The sequence below is a fragment of the Coturnix japonica genome, chromosome 1 (assembly GCF_001577835.2).
Source record: "Coturnix japonica isolate 7356 chromosome 1, Coturnix japonica 2.1, whole genome shotgun sequence".
Lineage (NCBI taxonomy): Eukaryota > Metazoa > Chordata > Aves > Galliformes > Phasianidae > Coturnix > Coturnix japonica.
In genome coordinates this window covers 105,429,720-105,444,113 of record NC_029516.1, presented here as the reverse complement: position 1 = coordinate 105,444,113, position 14,394 = coordinate 105,429,720, and the positions used below count along the sequence as shown (strand labels likewise).

At 50.8% G+C, this 14,394-nt stretch overlaps 3 protein-coding genes across 3 annotated transcripts in view; all 3 read left to right on the top strand.

Moving 5' to 3' along the window:
- Nucleotides 1–10,930, top strand: part of LOC107324866 (rho GTPase-activating protein 32-like) — a 12,942-nt gene extending 2,012 nt beyond the window's left edge. Inside the window, exons 5-8 of the mRNA XM_015885265.2 lie at nucleotides 8,930–9,032; nucleotides 9,193–9,325; nucleotides 9,812–9,894; nucleotides 10,759–10,930. Of these exons, the coding sequence (XP_015740751.2) occupies nucleotides 8,930–9,032; nucleotides 9,193–9,325; nucleotides 9,812–9,894; nucleotides 10,759–10,930 (491 nt within the window). The remainder of the gene's footprint in view (nucleotides 1–8,929; nucleotides 9,033–9,192; nucleotides 9,326–9,811; nucleotides 9,895–10,758) is intronic.
- On the top strand, nucleotides 6,524–8,179 carry LOC116652421 (rho GTPase-activating protein 32-like). The gene is made up of 4 exons (XM_032440912.1): nucleotides 6,524–6,622; nucleotides 6,873–6,995; nucleotides 7,527–7,604; nucleotides 7,789–8,179. The coding sequence occupies exons 1-4, from the start codon at nucleotides 6,569–6,571 to the stop codon at nucleotides 7,900–7,902; spliced, it is 369 nt and encodes a 122-aa protein (XP_032296803.1). The 5' UTR covers nucleotides 6,524–6,568; the 3' UTR covers nucleotides 7,903–8,179.
- Nucleotides 10,931–11,255: 325 nt separating the features above from the next.
- Nucleotides 11,256–13,853, top strand: LOC107324830 (rho GTPase-activating protein 32-like). The gene is made up of 2 exons (XM_032440907.1): nucleotides 11,256–11,589; nucleotides 12,280–13,853. The coding sequence occupies exons 1-2, from the start codon at nucleotides 11,333–11,335 to the stop codon at nucleotides 12,515–12,517; spliced, it is 495 nt and encodes a 164-aa protein (XP_032296798.1). The 5' UTR covers nucleotides 11,256–11,332; the 3' UTR covers nucleotides 12,518–13,853.
- Nucleotides 13,854–14,394: the final 541 nt, after the last annotated feature.

The following is a 14,394-nucleotide window of genomic DNA, read 5'->3' as shown; positions in this document are numbered from 1 at the left end:
AGTCCATGCTAATGAGCTCTGAAGCATCTGCGGGTCTGGTACCAGAGGAGGCAGCAGTGATGCTGGAGGGCACGTGGTGAGTGCGTGGATATGGTGGCACAAACGTGTGCGTGTGCTGAGGAGTTGGGTTGCACACAGGTGCACACAAAGGGGTGTTTGTGGAAGGTGTAGGCACGTAGGTGTTCCCAGGGATGGTTTGCACACGTCTGTGAATGCAAAGGAGGGCACACGATGCAGAGTGTGCATGGGGGTGTGCAAAGCAGGCAGGGTGGCACATGGGTGTGCGTGTGCACATGGATAGGGGAAGGCTGGGGTTACAGGTTGACCTGTGCTGAGGTGAGTGGGGACTCACGGTGTTGCTCAGTGGTAGATTGGTTCACACTGAGTGCTAACAGGAAACTCGCACACCCTTTTTGTTTCAGCTGTGCCAGTGCTGTGATCCCTTTCTGTGATCTCTTGCAGGAATCAAGTGTAGAGCAAAAGGGATGTTTGGGCCAGGTGACCGCAAGAAGGCTGGCTGCTTTGGATGGTGGCAGCTGATGGAAAGCATTATTCATTTAGTTATGAATTTGAGTGATAAAGCTCTGCATCACTGATCCATGCTGACCTACTTCAGAGCTTCACTTGTTAAGCAAAGCTCTGTGCTGAGATCTGTCAGATATCCCTGAAGCACAAGTGTTTGAGTCCAGGGTGTACAAAAAGGCAGCAAAATGGACAGGGAGGTTGTCATTTGAATACAGGAGGTTTTCTAGTGCTCAGGGAAAAAAGGTTTTGACACAGGGATTTGCTTGTTCACCTACAGGGTGAACTCAGTGTCCCCTTTCCAATGAAGGAAGACAGGATACTGAAATGGCCAACAAACAGCATAAAAGTGAAGAAGGAGATGCCATGTAGAATCACAGAATCATAGAATGGTTTGAGTTGGAAGGGACTTTAAAGGTCATCTAGTCCAGCTCCCCTGCAATAAACAGGACATATACAGCTTGATCAAGTTGCTCAGACCCATACAGCCTGACCTTGAGTGCCTCCAACGTCTCCACCACCTCTCCAGGCAACTTGTGCCTGTACCTCACCGCCCTTNCCATTGGTGCACAATACACCACAAACACACAAACTCATGGAACCCACTGCTTTGTGCAATGCTGTGCACACTCACGTGTGTCATGTTGCACACACATTTGTGTCCATGAGTGTACAAATCAGTGGGGTTGCTCAGGTGTGTGTAGGTCAGTGGGTATGTGTGTAAGGACGAGCCTGCACGTATATGTGCGTGCACAGGGGTGTGCAGAGTGTTGGAGCTGCGCAAGGACATTGTGGTACCGGTGTGTGTGTGCACTTTGGGAGTGAAAGGAAGGGGCTGCACATGTGTCTGTGTGTGTGCGCACAGGGCTGCACCAAGGGATGTGGTTGCATGAGTGTGTGTGAGCACACGGATAGTGCGTGGATGCGGTGGCACAATTGTGTGTTTGCACAGGGGTGTGTGAGGAGTTGGGTTGCACACAGGTGGAGACAAAGGGATGTTTTGTGGTATTTGTTGGCACATATGTGTTCCCAGGGATGGTTTGCACGTTTGTGAATGCTAAGGAGGGTACAAGATGCGTTGCGTGCATGAGGGTGTGTAGAAGGGGCAGAGCATTGCACATGTGTGCATGTGCACGTGGATAGGCGGAAGGCTGGGGTGCGGGCTGACCTCTGCTGAGGTGAGTGAGGATTCACGGTGTTGCTCATTGGTAGATTTGTTCACACTGAGTGCTAACAGGGAACTCGCACACCCTTTATGTTTCAGCTGTGCCAGCACTGTGATCCCTTACTGTGATCTCTTGCAGGAATCAAGCGTAGAGCAAAAGGGATGTTTGGGCCAGGTGACCGCAGGAAGGCTGGCTGTTTTAGATGGTGGCAGCTGATGGAAACAGGTGCTCTGGAGACAGTTCAGCTTTTAACAGAAGTCGGGGGACCTGCAGCAAGAACGACTAGGTTCTTGAATGGCTTCTAACATGCACTCTGAGTAGGTCTGTCCTGCTGTGCCATCTCTGCTTCGTTTTGATGAAAGCATTGTATACAACCGCGTGTTGGGCCTGTTTTCCTCTGGAAGGAAGAATTTTAGGTGCAGTTCTCACTGAGAACGTCTGCTAGGATTTCTGTGTAAGTTGAATCTGAACTACCAGAAGGAGTGCTGCAAGGAAGGGCCCTGCCACTGCCAGTAAGTTCCTTCTCAGCTCTCCTGGACGGACCCCACTGTGGAGACAAGTGTAAACGACAGCAGTTCAGAATCATCTCTTGCCAGCTTGATGTGCTGGATTTTGAGCTTGTGAAGCCTGCTCTGTCTTTCTGTGGTGTTTCCTTCTGTTCTAAAGGAGAAGGGCAGCATGGTGACTTTTCTCCTGCGGCTTGCAGCTGCACTCCTTGGCACAGCGCTTTGCTTCCAAGCAGCAGATTATTTTGCAGACTGGGGGTGTCTCAGATTCAGCCTTCTATTCCTCTAGTCTGAGAATCAATTTTATTTTGATGGAGGAAAGAAAGATGTGGTATAATCATAACGACAGCTGAGTGTTAGTACAGTGAGGTGAAGGAGGGCCCCAGAAGCAAATTTGGAGCTGTTGAAGCACTGTGCGATGAGAAGGTGGGAGGTAACACGTGCTGGCAGATGTGGGAACTACTTTGGGATTGAGGTGTGGAGGAAAGGAAAGGCGATGACGGAGCTGATGGCAAAGAGTTTCCTGGGGAGGCTTGGTGCTTGCTTGGGGATGGATCTGATCAACTTCTTGTGTGCTGGTGTCCAGTTGGGCTTTGGAGAGCAGTCTGCATCCCAGGGTCTGTCTGGTTAACTCATGCTAACGGCATGAGTTTCAGCAGGGCCAATTGTTGGGTCCTGCATTTTGGTCACAACAACCCCAGGCAACCCTACAGGCTTGGGGAGGTGTGGCTGGAAAGCTCCCAGAAGAAAAGAGACCTTGGTGTGCTGATGGACACTCGGCTGAATATGAGCCAGCAGTGTGCCCAGTGGCCAAGAGGGCCAATGGAATCCTGGCTTGTATCAGGAATGGTGTGGTGAGCAGAGACTAGGGAAGTCATCCTGCCTCTGTACTCGGCATTGGTGACTGGAATAGGCTCCCAAGGGAGGTGGTTGAATCGCCATCCCTGGTTGTATTTAAGAGCCATTTGGATGTGGTACTCAGGGATATGATTTAGTGTAGGGCTTTTAGAGTTAGGGTACTGGTTAGGCTGCGGTTGGACTTGATCATCTTCAAGGTCTTTTCCAACCTGAGTAATTCCTACAATCCTATGGTAGGACCGGGGCTTGGGCCAGACCAGGGCAAATCCAGAAGACAGGAGTCCAATGGATTTGAGACCTGACTTGAAGCCTGTGGGCATCACCCAGGAGTTGGGGTGAGAGGATGAGGCGTAGGAACAAGAACCTCTTTGGTCCGTATTAGCTCCTGCCGTTCCTTTTTTGTGGGGATCAATGTGGGGTATTTTTGTGTAAAGAACTGACTCATTGTGCAGCCTGTGAATGAATTCATTCTCACCTGCTGATTGGTGCTCTTCTCTAGATGGAGCTTGCAGTGGAAATGGACACTTGTGGTCTGATGTCCGCCCCCCCCACAATGCTCTGATCAGTTGAATTAGCAAGACCTGGCTCTTGGTTGGTGAGTTGGCTTTTTGTTGGCTTGGAGACACGTCTTCCAGTTGCACCTCGTGTCATATCTGTTGTGTTGAGCTCTCGAGCTCCAACTGCAACTGGGAATCTAAGTATTAACACAGAAGGAGTAGCTTAGATCTATGTTTACCTTGATTGGAAATGCAGTGCCAAGTGCTGCACACTGTTATGACAGCTCTGAGAGTATGGAAAAGGTATCTGCTGGTGAGCGCTTTTGCTGGGTGAGCATCCCCCTGCTGAATGAGCAGGCAGCTGTTGTGTTTGTAGACAGAATCATCCGTGGGGATTGGAGGCGTTTCCAGCCTTCCAGCTCTTGGCTGTTGCTGTGAGAGTAGAGCTTCCTGCCCAGAGAGAACGAGCAGGCAGAAGGGATCCAATGAGAGGCAGCTTTAGAAGCTTTTCAGACAAAGCAGGTTGGATCAGGCTGTGGCCTGTGCCTGTGCTTTGGAGTGAAGCCAGCAGGCTTTACTTCAAGCAGAATGAGCTGTGGGTGCAGCGTCCAGCAGTGCAAGTGGCCAACAGCTGGAGACAGCATCACCTTGAGCAGCACTCTTGAGGGAAATGCTCGGTGTGAATGAAGGCCACGAAGAAGAGAGTAGCTTGTGGCTGTGTTCACAGGGTAAGGTTTTCCTTCCTGAGCTGTTACCTCTCAGGTGCTGTGTGAGTCTTCTGCAGTGTGCCTACAGCTGCGCGATGTGCTCTGCAGGAAGCGCTGATGTTGCGCTTGCAGCCCTGTCTTTCATGTCTCGTGTCCAATTACACATGTTGTTTGAAGCACCACCTTAGAGGCAGCCTTGATTTCTGCAGCCCCGAGCTTTGTGCAACGAGAGCTCTCCTGCTTCTCGCTGTGATGTGAGACTGAATGGAAGGCCCTGCAGAAGTCTGGGTAGGTGATGTCAGTTGCTGTTCCCTTCACCACCCGTGCTGGGAAAAGCAGGAAATGGGACTGGGGGACATCCCGGCAGTGGGATCCTGCCTCAGCAGAACTGAATGGCTGTTCTGATCCACGTATTTTAACCTGAGTGAATCTGACACTAACCAGAGAGGGGAGGGTGCTGTGGGAAGAAGATGTATGTACCGCAGTTTGTGGTGCAAGTTGTTCTAGGAGCAGCTTGTAACAGTGCCCAGAAGGCTTCCTTTTTGATGGGGAGAGGATTAAGTAGGTTATTTGAATGAATCTATTTCCTTTCTGTTCTCTTTCATACTACCTCTCAAAAAACTGTCTGTGGATTCTGTCATGGTTTTGTGCTGTTGCTGTCAATATTCTACATCATAACATCATGTGCAGTATGAATCATTAATTGAGGGTATAAATAGTGGAATCATGTACAAAGGAAAAGGGTTAAAGAGAAAGAAAGTTTATGTGTGGATTCTGTGAATTCTCAAGTAGTATTTCTTGCTAAAGAGAATTAGTGTGCACCCTGAGCTTTCATATGTGCAAAGGATCTTGTAATCATCTCTGTCTGTGTTTCTTTTAGACCCAGAGATGGAGCAGAGTGGAACACAGACTTGGGTGAATCTTCATTCAGGAGACAACACGACTCACAATCTTAGGTGTCTGGCTGACAACAAGAGCAGAGAGGTCACAAGGTCACGTGCCCATTTTATTTTATTTTTCATTCATGATGCATAGAGGCGTTACCCAGACAAAGTGAGCATTTGTCGGCTGGACTTTCTAGAAATGACCTATGCAGTGAAAATGGGTTTGAAGCATCCCAAAGAGCCCTGCAAGAGACTGCTGAGAGTTATTCTGGCACCCTCCTTTGGAAACATCCGGTGTCTGTCTGCTCTTCAGCTGTGCCCTAACACCTCCCATTGCGCTGCCACACCAGGATAGAATTCCAAACCCACACTGAGTTCTGGAATGTTGTGGTGCCGTGTTGGAAATAGACGTGACCACTTGGTCTTGCCTCCCCGCCTTGTGGGGGGTCATGGTGGACCAGGCTGTTGGCCCTTGGTGATGTCATAAGCGTCTGGAATGAGGGGAGGAGCGGTGCGTTCTGTGCTCCTTTGTGGGTGAGCTAGTGGTCGGAGTAGTTGGTTGGTTTGTGCTCTTGTGCCTTTAGTGCCTTTAGTGCCTTTAGTGCCTTTTTCCTCACCCAATCNAAGCTGAACCAGCATGGGATGGACGGGTGGGCAGTGAGGTATTGAGAACTGGTGGCTGTCGGGGCTCACAGCACCGTATTGCTTACTCTTGACCACCAGACGTAGTTTTCCCCCGGTACACACGTTGCAAAGAGGGTGTCTGTAAAGGTGGCACCCGTCCCATGCTTCTTCCGTTGTCTTCTTTGCTCAATTGTGGAAGCATCATAAAGTTGCTGGGCAGACAGGCATCACGTAGCCTGAGACTCATCATGTGGGTTGGACGGTTGTGCTGTATGCATTATTCCATGGCTGTCTTAGCCCTGCTCACTGACCTGCTCTTTCTCTTTCCTCTGCCCACCCTCCGCCCACTGCCTCGGTGCAGCTTTTGCTCTCAGAACATCTGAGCAAAGTGACAAGGAACTGCTGCAGATAGTTTGAGGTGATCTCATTGCCAGGTACGTGCCATGTTTTGTCCCCCCACATCGTTTTGCATGGCATGGGTTTCTTCACTGCCCTCCAGCTCAGCCCTCAGAAGGGTGCTGTCTAATGCCCTGCTATCACACTGTCAGAGCGCTCTGGGCGAATGCATCTGCTGCTCTGTGCCAGAGTCCCCATCTTCTGGCAGAGGGATAGCAACATGGTATAACACTGCCTAATAGACTGTCACGTTGAAGTAGACTGAAGCAAGGGGTAGTTTCTTGAACACCTGCCTATGCCACAGGGTATGCAAGGGTAGTTCTGAGGAAATGTGTCCATACTGTGCTGTGTGAATAGAGAAAACAGAAGTGTGTTTCTGTTCTGTTCCAGCTGGTCACACTTGCGGTGATGGGCGTTGCGTGCAGCAAGATCAGCGGTGGGCCTGAGGTTGGGGTGACGGAGGTACAGTATGAAGCTCTGGCTTGTCTTTGTTTCTTGTGTTGAGCCAGCAGAGGGAGCCGCAGGTGTACTCTCCTTCTGGATAGAGTGGGCCAAAGGCGGACAGGCCACCTGCCCGTGCCAGTGCCATTGCAGATTAGTCTGTGTAGAGAGAGATGCATTTCCTGCAGCTTTCTCTGCAGATGTGCTTTTCACCTTGAAATCCTCCTTGTTTGCCCTCAGCTCCTGACCATGGACTTTGCTCTGTTTGCAGGCCTATAACATGTGGAAGCCGCAGCTGGAGCGTGCTGTATCATCTCTCAACGTACCAGCAATTGCGGCGGCCCATGTTATTAAGAGCTACGTCGCCCAGGCGCCGGATGAAGTCTCCCTGGAGGTAAGCAGTTACAGGCTTTCCTTGTTGTCATGCACTGGAGAGTACAGGTTGTGAATGCCTCAGGAATAGTCTCAGGCACCATCAGAATGTCTTGTGAGGTTAAGCTTCGAGGGTTTGGTTCCAGCTTAGACTTGTGCTGGGTTGGGAGGAGTTCAGCCATCTCTCCAGTATGGTTGGATTGGGCATTTGAACCTTTTGATCAAGCAGATCCTGCCCAGTGTGGGAGCCTGGTCTCTGAGCAAGAGCAGACCCGGTGTGAAGTGTGCAGATGTGTTCAGAAAGCTCTGCTAATTGATGCCCGTGGTTAAACTAGAGCTCTTCCATAGCCTTTGGCAGAGAGCCTGCTGCTTTTGAGACCCGTTTCCAACTGCACAGCTGTATTGTGTATGTTGTGTAACTCCTGTACCTCCAAGTTCAGTTTAAGAAGGGAAAATGCCTTGGGGGTTGCATTGGTGCAATTGCTGTCAAGCTTTAGCAGTGTTTTCCTCACAGCTGTGCTGAATCTGGGGTTGACGTTTCAATCTCTTGCAGGTGGGAGACGTGGTGTGCATTACTGATATGCCACCAAAGGAGCTGAGCCCCTGGTGGAGAGGCAAGCGTGGCTTTCAGGTATGCACATGCTTCCAACTAGAGAGCGCAACTTCAGTACAGTCAGGAATCTCAGATTGGAGCTGCTCTGCCTGCACAGGAGGGCATCTGGATGCAAACGGTTGCCCTGTGTCAGTGTCAGAGGACCTCCCCTTTGCCTCTGGGCTCGGGCTAATGCCCACCTGTCTTTTTGTTCTTGTTACAGGCTGGATCTTTCCCTAGTGAGTGCGTGGAACTCATTAGCGGAAAAGTTCCTGAGTTCCTGGTCAATTCATTGCAAAAGCCAGGTACACATGTTACATTTGATAATGTGGGTTAGTAAAATGGGGTCAGAACGTGGCTTTCAGGGGTTTCGTTAATGCCCGAGTTGAGCAAGATTAGCAAGAGGACTGCATTAAGCTCCATCGGAACACGCAGAGATCTGGCCCAATCCCACTGTGTTTATTACTGGGCTTGAGGAAGTCACAGAATCCTCCTTGAATGGCTTGGGATTGGAAGGGGCCTAAATGATTCTCAGGCTCCAAGGCCCCTGCCTCAGTCTGGGTTGCCAGCCTGCGCATTTAGCAGGAGACGAGAGCAGGCTGTCCAGGGCCCCTTCCGACCTGTCCTTGGGCACTTGTAGGAATGGGGAAAATCCGTTCTTGGGTGTCCTTGTTGGGAATGTTCTTCCCATTGTTCCATGCTCTGTTGAATGCATTACACTTGGCCTCGTCCAACCGATCCAAGCCTGAAATGAACTGGCTTCTTTGTTTTGTTGTGCAGTGCCAAAGAAAGGGGGCAAGCTCCTCCCCTTCCTTCGCTCCTTGGTGAAGGCCCGCCCCCAGAGAACGAAGCAGCCGGAGCCGGAGAAGGAAGGGGTGTTTGGGTGTGACCTGGGGGAGCACCTTCTCCGCTCTGGCCGTGATGGTAAGAAACGGAACAGCCCATTCCTGAGATCTTCCTCTGTTGGGCATCTAAAGATGAAAGGGAGATCATATCCAGCAATTGTTTCATCCTGAAAACATAGGAAGCCTTCTGGCCACAGAGAGCATCCTGCATCCTTTTCCTAGCTCTTTCTGGTCATGAGATTGGATTCGTCCATTCCCGAGGGAGATATGATGGGACTTGCAGTGTCTGTGGCTTTGCCAGAATTACTTTCTGCAGGCTGTTGATAGGTCGTGGCATTTCTGGAAAGCCAAGAACACATCTCTGTGCAGTTTCCTAACAGTTGTCTCTGCCAGCTTTCTCCTCTAAGGAGGAAGCAAGCAGTAGCCTGGCTGGGCTTAGTGGATGGGATGTGAGAAGAGCACGGCCTGAACCAGGACTTGAGTAAGAAGCTCAGCTAACCACTGGCTCTTGTTCTGTAGTCCCCCAGGTCCTCCAGAGCTGCTCTGAATTCATCGAGCAGAATGGCGTAGTGCAGGGGATATACCGCCTGTCCGGCGTTACGTCCAAGATCCAGCGACTACGGTAAGAGTGCTGCGACTGACACAGCTGTCAGTAGGGGCACGTGCCATGCTTCGGGCACTCCGAGGAACCCCTTCCTTTTCTTGACTGTATATTGTGTGGCTTTGGACTTGTTTTCGTCTTTCTCAATGCCCCCTGCCCAATTCTGTGTCTATCTCTGCAGCCATGAATTTGATTCAGAGCAGCTTCCCGAGCTTAGCGTTCGTGACATTCACAGTGTGAGCTCCCTGTGTAAGATGTACTTCAGGGAGCTCCCGAACCCTCTCCTGACTGACCAGCTGTATGCCAAGTTCTTGGTAAGCACAGTGTCTTGCAAAAGATATGTACCTCTTCCCTGGGCGTCCTGGCTGATGGTTGCAGCAGTGCCCCAGCTCTGAGGTCTTATTTCTGTTAGCCCCGTGGGGCATGTTTTTGCCACATCCTACCTCTCACTGATGCCGCTTTTGGTGGTGCAAGGAGGTGCTTATTTAAGTTATTCACCATGCTTGCGAGAATTCCCTTTCCTTTGCTGTTCCCCAACTATTGGTAAAATGGGGCTAATAGCAAAGAGGACTTAGAGATGAATGCCTGCTGCGCTGCTCAGTCAGGCAGTAAAGCCACCCAGAGCTTGCACTGCTTGGCCTTGATGACACAGGCTGCGTGCCACGGTGTTCCCTTGATGCTCATGGAAGGCATCAAGTCTGCCTCGGTGCTGACCACCAGCGTGCTGTCCTCATGGTTCACAAACCTGTGGCAGCTATCTAGGCTGACTGGTGTCTGACTCCCTTCCTGCTTTTTTCCAGGACGCTGCCGGAGCTGCTACAGAGGAGGAGAGGATGGTGAGAATGAAGGGCGCCATCCAGCAGCTGCCTGCTCCTCACTACAGGTCAGTGCTGCGCTCGGTCTGCTGAGCTCAGCCCTGCTGTCTTTCAGAGGGTGATAAGGCGATTCCAGGTGTTGCCTCACACCTGCAACATCATGTGTCTGCACGCTGAAGCGGCTGAAGGCTGCATCGGGTCAATTGATTGGGTCAGTGGCTAGGCACGGGGGCACGTTTCATGCAGCCGATGACTGCGGCTGTGATTTGCAGGGCTTGGTGCTGCAGCGTGGTGGCACTGGGAACGTTTTATCTACTTCATATTCAGGGACGGTCAGCAATTGCCGCAATCCAACTAGCATAAGTGAGGTTTTGTTTTGGTGCACTGCAGCACGGCTTGCCTTTTTGGCTGCTGAAACATCTGCCCGCTCTTGTTTTTCCAGGACTCTGGATAGCTGATCGTCATTTGGCCATCTCTCGCTGGAACAGCTCGGTCACCAACATGGACGCTGCAGAATTTGAGCAAATAGTGTGGGCTCGCGATCAAACCTCTTAAGGTAAACTTCTTTTTCTGTTTAAGCACAGACGCTCTAGTTCTGCTCTCCAGAAGACGAAATCGAATCCTGCCTTCTTCTTCATCTAATGTCCGCTCATTCTCCTGTAAAAGCTGTCAGAAGCTGCCTGGCAGCAGAGAGCAGCTGACTGCTCGTCCCCTAACCCACCAGGGCACAATTTCTAGATGAACAGTTTCTCTCTCTTGTTAAGCTGGGACTGCTGTGTCCTTGATCATCCAGGAGAAATTTCGTCAGTGGCATTGCTGATTGCCCACTGCGGAAGTCTCCAGAGCCCAGTTTGACTGCTTTGGGCTGCAAAAATTCAGACCTGGGGAAACAGTCTTGGAGGAATGACTTGTAAAATCTGCCTTTTCTTCAGATCCCAGCAGAGCCAGTCAGCCTGCGCCAGTGGAGGAGCTGCCAGCTTGGAAGTTCAGACACAGACAGCTGTAGTGGAATTCCTTATTGGCCACACAGACGGCCTCTTTGGCTCCAAATCCACGTCAGCCATGGGAGAGGGAGCAGGTGAGCGTCTTCCTCCATTAGCTTGATCTTGATCCAATCCAGGTCTTCTCCAAGATCTTTCAAATACGCTTTGACTCTAAATGGGACAGGAGGCTTCAGGGCTTAGATGAGAGTATGGCACCCTGTTGCTGAATCCTGAGAATGTCTGAGGCCAGACTTTACATGGAGAAAACCATCCCTGCCTTTATGATGTTTTGAATGGGGGTGAAGCATGATTGAAGTGTGGCAGCAAAGCTTTCTGAGTTCCCAGACCTGTTTTCTAGGTTTTTTTATTGTTTTTTTTTTTAATGTCTGTTTCGATACAGTGAGCAGCTCTAAATTATGACTGTGTCCTTTGCCACAAGCATACCTCTGAGCAACCGGTTACTTTGAGCTCCTCTTCTTCCAGTGGCTCGGATAAGCAAATCTGAGGAAAATGCAGAACGGGGATGGCTGTGCTGCCACTTTCTGATCCTCCCTCTTACCTGTGGTTTTCCCTTGCAGGGCACAGTTGTCTACCTGGGCCCAAGTCTGTGTGCGAGTCTCCTCCTGCCAGAAAGCTGCTCACCCTGCAGGAGGCACAGGCTCTGCAAAGAGGCCAGAGCTGCTCTCCTGCTGTGACACGAAGCAGTGAAATTGAAGTGGAGGAAGACCCCACAGAATTTCCAGGGAGATTCCACACAATTATTGATTTTCCATCTGAAAGGTAAAGAGGACTTCCCTTTCCAGCTTCTATCATTATTGGTCAGGTGGGCTTTATTGCTTTACTTTTTGTCCATTATATCTCCAAGGATTCAACTAACATACAGTTGCCCGAGGGGGTCAACGGAGCCACACAAGGGTTCCTTTCCTTCCTGGTTGGGCAGGCAGTCACGAGATGCAGAAAGCCACGCTGACGTCTATCCTGGCCTGTGCTGGCTGTACCTGGAAACGTTGGGGTTTTCCAGATTTCAGGGCCACATGCCTGAAACCAGTTCTGGTTCTCCTCTAAGCAAAGCTGTTGGTCAGACTTGCTGGCACTAGAAATTAAAGATGGCAATGTGCAGAGTCCAAGGAGGTGTTAGCATATGACTCAGAGATTCTTTCGAGCCTCCCTTAAGGACGCACAGTTGCTCAGAAAGCAGTTACGCCTGCCAGCTCCTGTCCTGTCCGGCTACGGAGCCTTTGCTCACATGCTCTGCATCTTGCATCGTTGAGAGGAATGTAGCCAGCAGGACTTCAGGGCTGAGCTGTAGGAATGGAAGCGTCCTCTGCTGTTTGAAACAGAGTGTGTTTCTAAGCCGTGTTTCAGCAGAAACCAGGCAGTGCCAGGAACGGGCAACTATTGGCAAGGGCTCAGTGCAACTCTTCCTTCACACTGCACCACGACTGACAGCATGCTCTGTTTTCTCTCCAGACCAAGTTCTCCCAGAAAGAGGAAGGAATCACCATCTGGCAGTTGTTGTTCCTGCCTCTGCCTGCGCAGACCATCCCCTGTGGCCAAAGGCTCCAGGGAGCCTTCCGAAGCAGAACTCGTGGTGCTGGCAGGTAAGGGTGCAAATCCAGCTTTCAAAACACTGCTTGTCAGCAACACAGGTAGAATTCATGCTTTTGGTGGGCTTGTACCTTTTTCTGGCATTCAAGCCCGTGCCTGACATCTTCAGCTGACCCCTGTTTTTTCAAAGGAGGCTCTCAAGCTGTTTGAAGCCTACTTGACAGGCAGCACCAAGCCTTTTTGTCCATGGGCAGAGAAAGTTGGACGCTAACCCCTGTGTCTCCCCTCCTTCCTAGGTGAATCCAGCCCTTGTGAACCCACAAGAGCCAGGCCAAGTGCTGATGGCTCAGAGAGTGAGAGCGGAGAGCTCTCACTCAACGGAGAGCTCATGGGAAGCACAAGTCGCTGCAATTCAAATGACAGCCTCCCGTGTGACAGCAGCGACAGAGAGAAGGAGGTCATTGTTCAGGCACTCATTTCTCCCAGCTCTGCTGAAGGGGCTGATCTGAGCCTGCCAGAAACCACAGTCACCAACTTGGACTGTGGCCAGGTACCTTTGCAGTGCAGGCCAGCCCAAACACAACCCGAGTGCCCCGACAGCGGCACCTACAAGCAGGACGAAGTCACTGTCACTGAGGAGAAGCCGAGCCTCTTGGAGGGGGACTTGGAGTCAGGCCTCCAGTCCCAGGCTCCCGACAGCAGCATGAGCTCCGAGCCACTCTCTCCTCAACAACAGAGGATGAGTCCCGTCTTTCCCATGGACCTCTCACATCCTCCTTTTTCCGAGTGACTAAAGGCATGCTCATGGTCAATCAATGGGATGGGGTGTTGGAAGAAGAAACACTTAGAACAGAAATTTTCCAGTGTTCAGTTACAAAGAACAGCAGCAGAATTATCGTCATCCTGCTGACAGTCTTCAGTGTTGCTGCTTGAAGGTTGAAAGAGCAGAGTGTTTCTTTCAAGAAAAATTGTTGGGCTTATTTGTATTTGTAAGCACGCTGTTCAGAATGTGGGTGTCACCAATTGTTTTCCAGTGCAAATAACACGACAAAAGTAACACTACAAGTTCCCACATTTTGGAAGGGCATGTATGGTCTTACCAGATTTTCTAAGTGAAATAACTTATGACCAAACACTGCTCCTACTTTAGAATATATATCCTAAGTTCATCCCGCTTATTACAGACAGAATCATCTTACGCTCTGTTATTGGAGTATGTGAGATGGTTTGCACTGTTGACTATACATACTTCTAGCATCATAAAACCATAGAATATCCCAGTTTGGAAGGAACCAAAAAAGATCATCAAGTACAACTCCTGGATCCATGTAGTGTATTAGGCGGTAGGCGGGGTCACGGGATGTGACGGGACAGGTCCCTCCTCCTTAGTTAATATTCATGATGGGTGGGATTAGCCCCGCCCACTTTCTAGCATGTTCTATACCAAAAGTTATATAAGGGTCTGTTTGTTTTAATAAAATGCCTTTTGCCACGCACTCCCTTGTTGTGTTGGCATTTGGTCCAGCCGCGGATACCCGGGCACGAACAGGACGCACGGCACCGTGTAACAAGTGGTGACCCTCGACGTCCCGGGTGCGGCTGCCCCGCCAGCTTGTTCCTGCTGCGGTGCGACACCCCCTTTCCCTTTTCGTCCCGGAGTGGCAGAAGCCCGGGTCGGGGGGGGAAGTGGCCATTCCCCTCCGTTGGGACTATATCGCCGGGTGCCGACTGAGTCGGTGGTGCAATGAAAGCTGTGATAAAGGTACTCTTTTCCTTCTGTCCTTCTCTCTTCCCTAAACATGCCCCTTCTAAGAAGGAGCTTACTTCCCTTCTTGTTTTATTGGAGAGGGAGGGGTTGCTGGCGACACCCTCCGATATTTATGAGCGGGATAGCTGGGAGGGCATTACCTCGGCGCTGTCCCACCGGGTCCTCGCTACCCGGGGAGCCTCGGGATTTGGGGCTTGGGGGTTGGTGTTGGGGGCGCTGGGGGCTGCCCGCGATGAAAAACTGGCTAACTAGCGGCCTAGGGATCTTTT

What these genes read in the sequence shown, in the direction of transcription:
- LOC116652421 (XM_032440912.1), top strand. Translation starts at nt 6,569, where the DNA reads ATGGGCGTTGCGTGCAGCAAGATCAGCGGTGGGCCTGAGGTTGGGGTG. An exon ending in CGGATGAAGTCTCCCTGGAG is followed by an intron (nt 6,996 to 7,526) that starts GTAAGCAGTTAC and finishes AATCTCTTGCAG; the next exon opens with GTGGGAGACGTGGTGTGCAT. An exon ending in GAGGCAAGCGTGGCTTTCAG is followed by an intron (nt 7,605 to 7,788) that starts GTATGCACATGC and finishes TTCTTGTTACAG; the next exon opens with GCTGGATCTTTCCCTAGTGA.
- LOC107324830 (XM_032440907.1), top strand. Translation starts at nt 11,333, where the DNA reads ATGGCTGTGCTGCCACTTTCTGATCCTCCCTCTTACCTGTGGTTTTCC. An exon ending in ATTGATTTTCCATCTGAAAG is followed by an intron (nt 11,590 to 12,279) that starts GTAAAGAGGACT and finishes TTTTCTCTCCAG; the next exon opens with ACCAAGTTCTCCCAGAAAGA.